The sequence below is a fragment of the Phalangium opilio genome, unplaced genomic scaffold (genome assembly GCF_054372755.1).
Source record: "Phalangium opilio isolate 3A_F unplaced genomic scaffold, DU_Popi_V2 ptg000537l_1, whole genome shotgun sequence".
Classification (NCBI taxonomy): domain Eukaryota; kingdom Metazoa; phylum Arthropoda; class Arachnida; order Opiliones; family Phalangiidae; genus Phalangium; species Phalangium opilio.
The window spans coordinates 2,399,402-2,411,803 of record NW_028324243.1 but is presented as its reverse complement, the minus strand read 5'-3'; the positions used below and the strand labels follow the sequence as shown (position 1 = coordinate 2,411,803).

The 12,402-nt window shown below is 40.0% G+C and overlaps 1 protein-coding gene across 5 annotated transcripts in view; it reads right to left on the bottom strand.

Moving 5' to 3' along the window:
* Window positions 1-12,402, bottom strand: part of LOC149588803 (pecanex-like protein 1) — a 62,249-nt gene that overhangs the window by 36,728 nt on the left and 13,119 nt on the right. For 3 of the 5 annotated variants that reach the window (XM_089862045.1, XM_089862041.1, XM_089862042.1), the window contains 6 exons: window positions 10,437-11,861; window positions 8,660-8,905; window positions 3,669-3,812; window positions 1,900-2,005; window positions 604-767; window positions 414-513 (listed from right to left, as the gene is read on the bottom strand). In XM_089862045.1, coding sequence (XP_089718171.1) covers window positions 414-513; window positions 604-767; window positions 1,900-2,005; window positions 3,669-3,812; window positions 8,660-8,905; window positions 10,437-11,861 — 2,185 coding nt within the window. The remainder of the gene's footprint in view (window positions 1-413; window positions 514-603; window positions 768-1,899; window positions 2,006-3,668; window positions 3,813-8,659; window positions 8,906-10,436; window positions 11,862-12,402) is intronic. The other 2 variants (XM_089862043.1, XM_089862044.1) reach the window with 2 other exon arrangements.

The following is a 12,402-nucleotide window of genomic DNA, read 5'->3' as shown; positions in this document are numbered from 1 at the left end:
TCCCTTAAAAACAGGGTTAAAACGTGACGTCACAGTCATAAAGACGGCCACCGACTCAATCTTTAAGCCTTCTCAACAATAGAGCTATCCCAGAAGCCTTAGAGTGACGTCACCCATACCATATGCCCATAGAACCAAAGAAGTACCAAAACGGATCGCCTTGACACATTTTCCCTTAAAAACAGGGTTAAAACGTGACGTCACACTCATAAAGACGGCCGCCGACTCCATCTTTAAGCCTTCTCAACAATTGAGCTATCCCAGAAGCCTTAGAGTGACGTCACCCATGCTATTTGCCCATAGAACCAAAGAGGTACCAAAACGGAACCACCCACTACCAAATCTAAGCCCGTGACGTTTTACCTATGCACTGACGTCACAACTACTGACACAAACATCGAATATCCACTTACCACTTTCCCTCTCCTCCTTCGACCCTGTTTGAAGTATTTGAGCTTAGACCCTGAGCAATTCCGGAGCTATTTTCGTCAAATGTGTAAGTCAACCAATTCCCTGAAAGCCAAATCAAATCAAATCAAACCAGTTCAAGTTTTCATCAAGAATAAAAGGGTGTAAATTGCTTAATTAAAAAGAAACCCAGACCATGTTCGTCCTGAAAGCAATGAACAGCCCCGGGTGAAGTATCATCATGGTTGCTGGCCAAATGAGTCCCCGGTGTGGACAAAATACTGGCTAATAAATAGGCAGGTGGACCTAAATCCAAATGCCGTCTGGGTGAAACGTAGCTGGCACTGCTGCTTCCGTCACTAAGTGAATAAAACACTTCTTTAGAAGGATTACGGTAAGCCATAAGTTTATAAGGTATGTTCCATAAGTATGACACTACCTATATAAGTTCGTAATGCTAGAGACTTAAACGAGTAGTCCACTAAAGCAAGTAGTCCACTTAGCCTTGCGAAACCTTATCGTTACCGTTTTAAGTTCGTAAATGATCCGAAAGAGGGCGCCCATTACCTAAGTCCGAAGGCATCCTTTAAAAAAACGTAATCAGATGGCGTTCTATTCGTATTTGGATACGTGACGTCACGTTAACGATACGGTTTCACAAGGCTTAGTGGACTACTTGCTTAAGCCTTGTATCGTTAACGTAACGTCACGTATCCAACTAGGAACAGAACGCCATCTGATAACGTTTCTTAAACGATGCTTTCGGACTTAGGTAATGGGCGCCCTCTTTCGGATGATTTACGAACTTAAACCGGTAACGATACGTTTTCGCAAGGCTAAGTGGACTTCTTGCTTAAGCCTTGTATCGTTAACGTCACGTCACGTATCCAACTAGGAACAGAACGCCATCTGATAACGTTTCTTAAACGATGCCTTCGGACTTAAGCAAGTAGTCCACTTAGCCTTGCGTATCCGTATCGTTACCGTTTTAAGTTCGTAAATCATCCGAAAGAGGGCGCCCATTACCTAAGTCCGAAAGCGTCGTTTAAGAAACGCTATCAGATGGCGTTCTGTACGTATTTGGATAAGTGACGTTACGTTAACGGTACGGTTTCACAAGGCTTAGTGGACTACTTGCTTTAGGTAATGGGCGCCCTCTTTCGGATCATTTACGAACTTAAAACGGTAACGATACGGTTTCGCGAGGCTAAGTGGACTACTTGCTTTACAGCTCGAGATAACTAGTTCGAGAACGACGTAAGCGAGAATTGAAGTCCCACACTTGGTGTGGCTAATTTTGCAGGACCAAGTTCCATCTAGGTCCTACTTAGTCTGCATTACTAAGCCTTTGACAGAACCTCACCAGGCGTATGTCGCTTTACCCTGAATCTATGACCTACTTCACTCGATCACTTCATGACAAGCTCCAGTTACAAACTTATGGATGAACATATCTAATGAACTTGATTTAAGTAATGATACATAACATACCCATCGTCACTTGTCGTTGTTCCAGGAAGTAACAATAGTGTTTCAGGAGCTGGTTCGGGATACCGCCTCCTCTTCGCAAGTCGCCTTGTACGTTTATTTACCGGTACTAAAAAAATAAGTAACAAGTATTCACCATTGATAAATCCCTAACTGGTCTCCAACAAAACGTCTATAAATTTTAGACTTAAAGCAAAGTGCGGGTCACGTGGTTCCAATACAAGTTGACTTTCCTTACGAACTCCAGTTTTGACTTGACGAAGGCAGGAGGCATTTATAAATCCCGCCCACTATTCTTCGCCAAGCTAAACCCGGAGTTCAGGAGGACAGTCAACTTGTGGTGATCCGGCCACTTGACCCGCACTTTGCTTTAAACTTCTACAAGAACACGAGGGAGCATTTCAACTTTGTTGCTCCTCAATCATGCGCGCGCAATAACTTCGGGAATAAAATTAAAAGCAGCTGTTTTAAATACGTAATCAAGGTCTTTATTTTAAGTTCGCTTTTCTATATATATAAAAAAATTAAATAAAAGCTGCAGTATGCATTAGATTATAAGCTAAATATTTGATTTTGAACACTGCAAAAGGTGTACATGCTTGGGAAGCTTGGATAAGAAAACTAACAGAAAAAGCATTTTAGAGTAACATAACGTTATACCTTAAAAGAACGGCTGCTTTTTCTAAATTATAAAAGGAATTAAATATTAAAATTAAAATAAATGATCTCTTATTACAATATGATAATTAGTACATTTAATTAGTCTTAAAAATAATCAAGGACTACTGCGCCACCATCCGCCATTGGTTTAGTGGCGTCTGCCAAAACGAACTTCTTACCCCTATGGGATTGGTTGAATTCTCGAAGGCTGAGAGAAGTAAAGGTTAAGTGGTTCGATTTAGCAGACGCCATTAAACCAATGGCGGATGGCGCAGTAGTCCTTGATTATTTTTAAGACTAATCCACCCAATTCCCTATCACCGGAAGTTAGGCTTATCTCGAGATTCGAATCTTGGAGGGGAGTAACAGGATACGGGAATTAAGTCGTCTGTCGTCTGCTGCAGTACATATTTTTGGCCTTTGTAGCAGACGACAGACGAGTTTCCCCCCCACGAATCCCGAGATAAGCCTAACTTCCGGCGAAAGGGAATTAGGTGGATTAGTCGAAAAAACAATCAAGGACTACTGAACTATCCGCCATTGGTTTAATGTCGTCTGCTAAAACGAACCTCTTACCCCTATGGGATTGGTTGAATTCTCCTAGGCTGAGAGAGGTTCGATTTAGCAGACGCCACTAAACTAATGGCGGATAGTTCAGTAGTCCTTGATTGTTTTTAAGACTAATCCACCTAATTCCCTATCACCGGAAGTTAGGCTTATCTCGGGATTCGTGGAGCAGAGTAACCGGATACGGGAAGAAAGTCGTCTGTCGTCTGCTGCAGTACATATTTTTGGCCTTTGTAGCAGACGACAGACGAGTTTCTTCCCGTTACTCCCCTCCACGAATCCCGAGGTAAGTCTAACTTCCAGTGATAGGGAATTAGGTGGATTAAATGCTAGTTATTTTGTAATAAGAGATTTATTTTAATTTTAATATTTAATTCCTTTTATATTTAGAAAAAGCAGCCATTCTTTTAAGGTATAATCAGTTACGTTACCTTTAACTGCTAAAGAATGGGAAAAGGTTTTGTATCTTCATGTGGAATAGGACTCGGAGAAAGGAGGGGCGGGGGTTGGGGTCAAATTGCATTCAATTTGAAAAACATACTAACGTTTAATGTCTAGTTCCCGTCTGAGTTTCTTTAGTTCCTGTTCACATTCCACAGGGTTGTTCTTTGTAAGTAAGTCAAGTAGGCACTTGTTTAGAACTGTTTCCGCTAAAGTAGTTCGCTCGGGTCCACATCGAAACCAGACGCCTGATGCGGAAAAATAACACTCAAGTGACCCACAAGCGCAAAGTGACAATCATTATATAATGATTAGGAATAATTAGAAGCGACACAAGGAATTTTTATCGCCGCACTGCGATGATACTTCAAGATGTGTATAATGACATGAGTATGATCGTAAGTTCATAAGATATGTTCATCCATAATTTTGTCACTGGTAACTTAGAAACTGGAGCTTGTCATGAAGTGAGTGACGTAGGTCATAGATTCGAGGTAAAACGACATACGTCTGGTGAGGCGCTGACAAAGGCTTAGTAATGAAGACTAAATAGGACTAGATGGACTGCAAAATTAACCACCGAGTGTAGGACTTCAATTCTCGCTTGTCGTTCTCAAACAGGGTTCATACAACTTTTGGAAAACAAATTTCCCTGAGATTTCCAGGTTTTTCCCCATACACTTCCCTGAATTTTCCAGGTTTTTCCCCCTATACTTCCCTGAATTTTCCAGGTTTTTCCCCCTATACTTCCCTGAATTTTCCAGGTTTTTCCCCCTATACTTCCCTGAATTTTCCAGGTTTTTCCCCATATACTTCCCTGAATTTTCCAGGTTTTTCCCCATATACTTCCCTGAATTTTCCAGGTTTTTCCCCCTATACTTCCCTGAATTTTCCAGGTTTTTCCCCCTATACTTCCCTGAATTTTCCAGGTTTTTCCCCATATACTTCGATGAATTTTCCAGGTTTTTCCCCATATACTTCCCTGAATTTTCCAGGTTTTTCCCCCTATACTTCCCTGAATTTTCCAGGTTTTTCCCCATATACTTCCCTGAATTTTCCAGGTTTTCCCCCTATACTTCCCTGAATTTTCCAGGTTTTTCCCATATATGGCGTATCCTATGGAGCAAATGTTAACGAAGGAGGGGTGGGGGGCAAATATGACTATATCATACTCAAAGGACATCCCCGTATCTCTAATAGAACCAGAGTTATGAGCCTCCAAAGTATAGTGTAATGTTAATCCTATGGAGGGAATATTCACGAACATTTTGCTTAATTACTCGGCCCCGGTTTGACGCAAATTTCCCTGATATTCCCGAATTTTACTAAAAATTCTAAATTTCCCTGAGTTTTCCCTGAGGTTTTTGTCAACCATTTATTTCCCTGATTTTTCAGGTTTTCCAGGCTTGTATGAACCCTGTCAAACTAGCTCGAGCTGTAAGTCTCTCAGTAGCATTTCGAAGCACAGGAAGTGTCATACTTATGGAAGGAACATATCTTATAAACTTATGGTACGATTCAATCATCGTCGGCTAACTTAAGTATCCGCCCACAACCCGATTTTCACACAATGGCGACGGGAAACTGTGTCCAATTATGACATTAGAAGCGTGACAATTTAAGTGTAAGACTCATTTTAGAGCTGAGCGCTATTAGAAATTCAAGAGTTGATTACAAAAGCTAAGCTGCGTAACAAACAGACTGTTATTAAATTTTTTGAACGGTTATTATTCAAATGTAAACATCCCTTTTGGATTTTATAAATCACCGCCTCCAACGTCAGGGATCCAATATTTCGAAAAAGAAAGAGATTTTGTGATTTTTGAAATTTGACAGCGCGATTTCGTCAGAAGATTTCACGATCTTGTCAAAATTTCGCGAGTTTGTGGAGAGATTTCACGGTTTAGTGAGGATTTTTCCAAATCGAGATATCAAGGTTTAGTGAGGATTTTTCCAAATCGAGATATCAAGGTTTAGTGATGATTTTCCCAAATCGAGATATCAAGGTTTAGTGAGGATTTTCCCAAATCGAGATATCAAGGTTTAGTGAGGATTTTTCCAAATCGAGATATCAAGGTTTAGTGAGGATTTTCCCAAATCGAGATTTCACGGTTTAGTGAGGATTTTCCCAAATCGAGATATCAAGGTTTAGTGAGGATTTTCCCAAATCGAGATATCAAGGTTTAGTGAGGATTTTCCCAAATCGAGGTATCAAGGTTTAGTGAGGATTTTTCCAAATCGAGATTTCACGGTTTAGTGAGGATATTGCCAAAAACGTCGAGATTTCGTCATTTTGTCAAGGTTTTGCGAATTCGTGAAGAGATTTCATGATTTAGTCAAGGTTTCCCAAATTTGTGGAGAAATTTAATGATTTAGTCAAGTTTTCGCAAATTTGTGGAAAGATTTCAGTATCCAATCAAGATTTCGCGAATTTGTGCAAATATTTCAGCATTCAGTGAAGACATCGCGAAATCGCGTAGAGAATTCACGATTTAGTCAAGATTTCGCAAATTCGTAGAGATTTCATGATTAGTAAAAATTTCGCGAATTCGTAGAGATTTCATGATTAGTAAAAATTTCGCGAATTCGTAGAGATTTCATGATTAGTAAAAATTCGCGAATTCGTAGAGATTTCATGATTAGTAAAAATTTCGCGAATTCGTGAAGAGATTTCATGATTAGTAAAAATTTCGCGAATTCGTGAAGAGATTTCATGATTAGTAAAAATTTCGCGAATTCGCGAAGAGATTTCATGATTAGTAAAAATTTCGCGAATTCGTAGAGATTTCATGATTAGTAAAAATTTCGCGAATTCGTAGAGATTTCATGATTAGTAAAACGCGAATTCGTGAAGAGATTTCATGATTAGTCAAAATTTCGCGAATTCGTGAAGAGATTTCATGATTAGTAAAAATTTCGCGAATTCGTGAAGAGATTTCATGATTAGTAAAAATTTCGCGAATTCGTAGAGATTTCATGATTAGTAAAAATTTCGCGAATTCGCGAAGAGATTTCATGATTAGTAAAAATTTCGCGAATTCGTAGAGATTTCATGATTAGTAAAAATTTCGCGAATTCGTAGAGATTTCATGATTAGTAAAAATTTCGCGAATTCGTAGAGATTTCATGATTAGTAAAAATTTCGCGAATTCGTAGAGATTTCATGATTAGTAAAAATTTCGCGAATTCGTGAAGAGATTTCATGATTAGTAAAAATTTCGCGAATTCGTGAAGAGATTTCATGATTAGTAAAAATTTCGCGAATTCGCGAAGAGATTTCATGATTAGTAAAAATTTCGCGAATTCGTAGAGATTTCATGATTAGTAAAAATTTCGCGAATTCGTAGAGATTTCATGATTAGTAAAACGCGAATTCGTGAAGAGATTTCATGATTAGTCAAAATTTCGCGAATTCGTGAAGAGATTTCATGATTAGTAAAAATTTCGCGAATTCGTGAAGAGATTTCATGATTAGTAAAAATTTCGCGAATTCGTAGAGATTTCATGATTAGTAAAAATTTCGCGAATTCGTGAAGAGATTTCATGATTAGTAAAAATTTCGCGAATTCGTAGAGATTTCATGATTAGTAAAACGCGAATTCGTGAAGAGATTTCATGATTAGTCAAAATTTCGCGAATTCGTAGAGATTTCATGATTAGTAAAAATTTCGCGAATTCGTAGAGATTTCATGATTAGTAAAACGCGAATTCGTAGAGATTTCATGATTAGTAAAACGCGAATTCGTGAAGAGATTTCATGATTAGTCAAAATTTCGCGAATTCGTGAAGAGATTTCATGATTAGTAAAAATTTCGCGAATTCGTAGAGATTTCATGATTAGTAAAAATTTCGCGAATTCGTAGAGATTTCATGATTAGTAAAACGCGAATTCGTGAAGAGATTTCATGATTAGTCAAAATTTCGCGAATTCGTGAAGAGATTTCATGATTAGTAAAAATTTCGCGAATTCGTGAAGAGATTTCATGATTAGTAAAAATTTCGCGAATTCGTAGAGATTTCATGATTAGTAAAAATTTCGCGAATTCGTGAAGAGATTTCATGATTAGTAAAAATTTCGCGAATTCGTAGAGATTTCATGATTAGTAAAACGCGAATTCGTGAAGAGATTTCATGATTAGTCAAAATTTCGCGAATTCGTGAAGAGATTTCATGATTAGTAAAAATTTCGCGAATTCGTGAAGAGATTTCATGATTAGTAAAAATTTCGCGAATTCGTAGAGATTTCATGATTAGTAAAAATTTCGCGAATTCGTGAAGAGATTTCATGATTAGTAAAAATTTCGCGAATTCGTAGAGATTTCATGATTAGTAAAACGCGAATTCGTGAAGAGATTTCATGATTAGTAAAAATTTCGCGAATTCGTGAAGAGATTTCATGATTAGTAAAAATTTCGCGAATTCGTAGAGATTTCATGATTAGTAAAAATTTCGCGAATTCGTAGAGATTTCATGATTAGTAAAAATTTCGCGAATTCGTAGAGATTTCATGATTAGTAAAAATTTCGCGAATTCGTGAAGATTTCATGATTAGTAAAAATTTCGCGAATTCGTAGAGATTTCATGATTAGTAAAAATTTCGCGAAATCGTAGAGATTTCATGATTAGTAAAACGTGAATTCGTGAAGAGATTTCATGATTAGTCAAAATTTCGCGAATTTGTAGAGATTTCATGATTAGTCAAGATTTTGCGAATTCATGGAGAGATTTCATGACTAGTCAAAATTTCGCGAATTTGTGGAGAGATTTCATGATTAGTCAAGATTTCGCGAATTTCATAAATTAGTCAGGCTTTCGATTTCAAAAAATGTCTCAAAGGTATTTCCAATTATTTTGACCTCACACATTTGATGCGAATTCTCGTCAGTAATTTTCTGACTTTGTGAATTATTAGGAGTTTTAATCGAAAATTTCCCGATTTTTGTCAAGATTTCACGAATTCCTAAAGAGATTTCTCGATTTTAATTGCATTTGTCAAAGATTTTGAAGGAAATTGTACAGGATTTCGTGTAAATGTTGGACCCCTGACTCGGGCAATTCTCGAACCTAAACTGCAGGAACAATGCATAAATCTTACCTCTAGTATCAGTCCTGTTTTTTGGACGGGCTCCGTGAGAACTGGTGGTTGCATCTGCGCTGCTTGTTCCAACAGCACCAATTAAACCAGAAGTGGCGTCTAAGGGAGTCGTTTCATCGGGAGAAGAAACAGTGCTGTCCGATAGCCGTTCGGGACTTTTATGAATTGGGATGGCACCGTAGGAATTCCGACCAGACGCCTTAAACTCATCTTTTTCGTTTTCCTTAGGATCTACGTTGGAAGCGTCTGAAATGAAAATGAATTTCGCTGTTCAATTTTAAAACCCTTCGTTAAAAATGGCACTACAGGGTTGCCACGGAATTTTCTGAGATTTTCCCTGACCATTTTCTGAGATTTTCCCTGACCATTTTCTGAGATTTTCCCTGATCATTTTTCAGAGATTTTCCCTGACCATTTTCTGAGATTTTCCCCGACCATTTTCTGAGATTTTTCCCGACCATTTTCTGAGATTTTTCCCGACCATTTTCTGAGATTTTTCCCGACCATTTTCTGAGATTTTTCCTGACCATTTTCTGAGATTTTTCCTGACCATTTTCTGAGATTTTTCCTGACCATTTTCTGAGACTTTCCCCGACCATTTTCTGAGATTTTCCCCGACCATTTTCTGAGATTTTTCCCGACCATTTTCTGAGATTTTTCCTGACCATTTTCTGAGATTTTTCCTGACCATTTTCTGAGATTTTTCCTGACCATTTTCCGAGATTTTCCCTGACCATTTTCCGAGATTTTCCCCTGACCATTTTCTGAGATTTTCCCCTGACCATTTTCTGAGATTTTCCCCGACCATTTTCTGAGACTTTCCCCGACCATTTTCTGAGACTTTCCCCGACCATTTTCTGAGACTTTCCCCGACCATTTTTCTGAGATTATCCCTGACCATTTTTCCGAGATTTTCCCCGACCTTTTTCTGAGACTTTCCCCGACCTTTTTCTGAGACTTTCCCCGACCTTTTTCTGAGACTTTCCCCGACCTTTTTCTGAGACTTTCCCCGACCTTTTTCTGAGACTTTCCCCGACCTTTTTCTGAGACTTTCCCTGACCTTTTTCTGAGATTTTCCCTGACCTTTTTCTGAGATTTTCCCTGACCTTTTAGGCCGAAAGTGTAAATGTTTACAGCACGTTTTAAGTGCTTATAATTAAATAAACTTGATCTACATTAAGTTTTCCAACGTATTTGTTGCACCAAAATGAATAAGAAACATTTTAACTATAAATAATAGTCTAAGAGACTTCTTTAGAGAGCATTTACTTCACATAAAAACAATTCTAGGCAGCATTTTTAAGGATTGCTCTAGAGTTCACTCTGCGTTAAGAAGAGAGGATGGGGAGAAACTTTCATTACTCTTTCAATAAAGACTTATCCCCAGAGATTTTACCCGCTAAAATCAAATTCCCTGACTTTGGTGAAATTTTTAAAATTCCCTAACTTTTCCCTGACCTTTTCGGCCCATTTTTAAATTCCCTGACTATTCCCTGACCTTTTTGACCCATTTTTAAATTCCCTGACTATTCCCTGACCTTTTTGACCCATTTTTAAATTCCCTGTCTTTTCCCTGACCTTTTCGGCCCATTTTTAAATTCCCTGACTTTTTGGCCCATTTTTAAATTCCCTGACTTTTCCCTGACCTTTTCCGCCCATCCCTGACTTTTCCCTGACATTTTCGGCCCATTTTTAAATTCCCTAACTTTCCCAGGTTTTCCCTGACCCGTGGCAACCCTGTAGTCACTATGCTAGAAATGAATTCAAAGAAACAAACCTCCACCTCCGGTAGAACCATGAAAAAGCCATTCAAAACCATTTTCAACGGCATCGGATAAAGCGGGCGAGGGCATTTGTCCTTGATTTTTCCTGCAAGGTTCGACGCCTTCGTTTATGGTCGTGTCAACTTGTAGCGGTAGGCTAGCATGATTGGGTTGGGTCTGCGATTGATTCGAGACAAGGTAAGGCAGGGCCAGCCTGGCCATACTCTTCTCGCTATCAGCTCTATCAGCCCTACTTCCGGTGGCAGCGGCAGCGGCAACACCAGAATGAACCAGAGTCGAGGAGGGTCTATAGACTAAAGTAAAATAACTATCATTGCTATCGGGTAATGATATCGATAATGTTTCGCTAGATAAAGAAGAGATGTCACTACTGCTACTTTGACTTTGACTTTGAGCGAGATCGAAATCTTTTTCCAACAGCTTCTGATCCCGAGCATTGACGGAAATGACTCGGTATTTCCTCGGAGGAGTTCGGGAACTCTTACGGCCCTCGGATTTGACCGACGATAACCGGCTCGGTTGAGGTAAAATCGCGCTACCACTATTACTGCTACCGCTGCTACTACTACTAGTATCCAATTCTTTCGGAACTTTTTCCTCCGAGACCGGAAACGCCGAGGAAGTTCTTTTAAACCCAGTATCGTCCGAAACCCCGATAGAATGTCTACTATAAGCGGACCAAGTACGGGCATGCGTCTTAGACGCGTTATTAGACGTTGAGCCTGAAGACTCAACCGTAGGTTTCGAACTGTCCACCGATTTATGACGTATCAAAGATGGCGGCGGTGGGGGTTGTACGGGTTGCTGGTTATTAGGATGGTGAGCTCTGAACGACAACGGTTTACTAGACACCGTGGTTCCATTTTCAGCTCCGCTACTGGTACCTTGTTGCTCATCGCTTATTTCGACAATGGGTTTAATGGCTTCGGCCAGAGATGGTCTAGCCGCTTCAAAACTAGGCCTATGACTTGTCTGAGTGGCTATTCTACCGGTAAGTCCGATTCCGCTGCTATTACTCCTATTTATAATTTCGAGACTAACGGGGTGCGAAGGTGGTACCGATTGAGAGGGTTTTTCGGGACACGTTTCAAGTTCACTTCGCGCTCTTCTAACCACGCGTTGTTCGTTCCGGTCACCACCGATACTGTCACCTAAACTTCCTCTTTGTTGAGATTTGTTCTTGCCGCGTGCCAATTCCGCCGCTCGGACGCTAGGGTCTTGAGACATGAACCCGAGTTCGACGGAGCCCGTTCCTTTCAACAGCAACTCGGAACTGGCACTGGATGGTAAGCTGAGGGCGCTTGTGGCGGGTAAGTAAGCGGATGCGCTGCTAACGGTTCCAGCAGGGACCGCTGGATGTTGAATCAGAGTTGAAAGTGACGAAGCGGTGGTAACTGGGTCTGTGGCCGATCTAAAAGCTATAAGATAGAAACTTAATTAATAAGCGAAATTCCTTTTCGTAGCCTCAACTGCGACCCTCTTTCTATAATAATCCAAGCTTTTTCTATGAAGGGATTCCCACACTAAGCCTTTGGCTTGTTTACAGTGCATAGAGGGGTGCAGGGGGCTAGCCCCTATGCCACAGCTAACCGACAGCGCCCCATACTAACTATTACCGTTAACCTCTGCAAGTTTTGATGGAAAGGAGAAACAGGGTTAGACCGCGGAGGAAAACTCCTTTTAACAAGCGGGGAGAGAACTTGCAAACTCTACGCAGAAGGATTTGTTCCCAGATTTTCACCCGGTGCCACAGTCCGGGATCCCACCCGGGATCCTCTTGCTGCGAGGCGAAAGCGCTAACCGCTACGCTACCCCACTATCCTTATTTGTCAGCTCAAAGTAACGATACCGGGGATATTAAATGTTTTAAAGCAAAGCAAAGCGCGGGTCACGTGGTTCCCTACCCCTACGAGTTCAATTATTTACGGACTCCAGTTTTGACTTGGCGAAGGCAAGAGG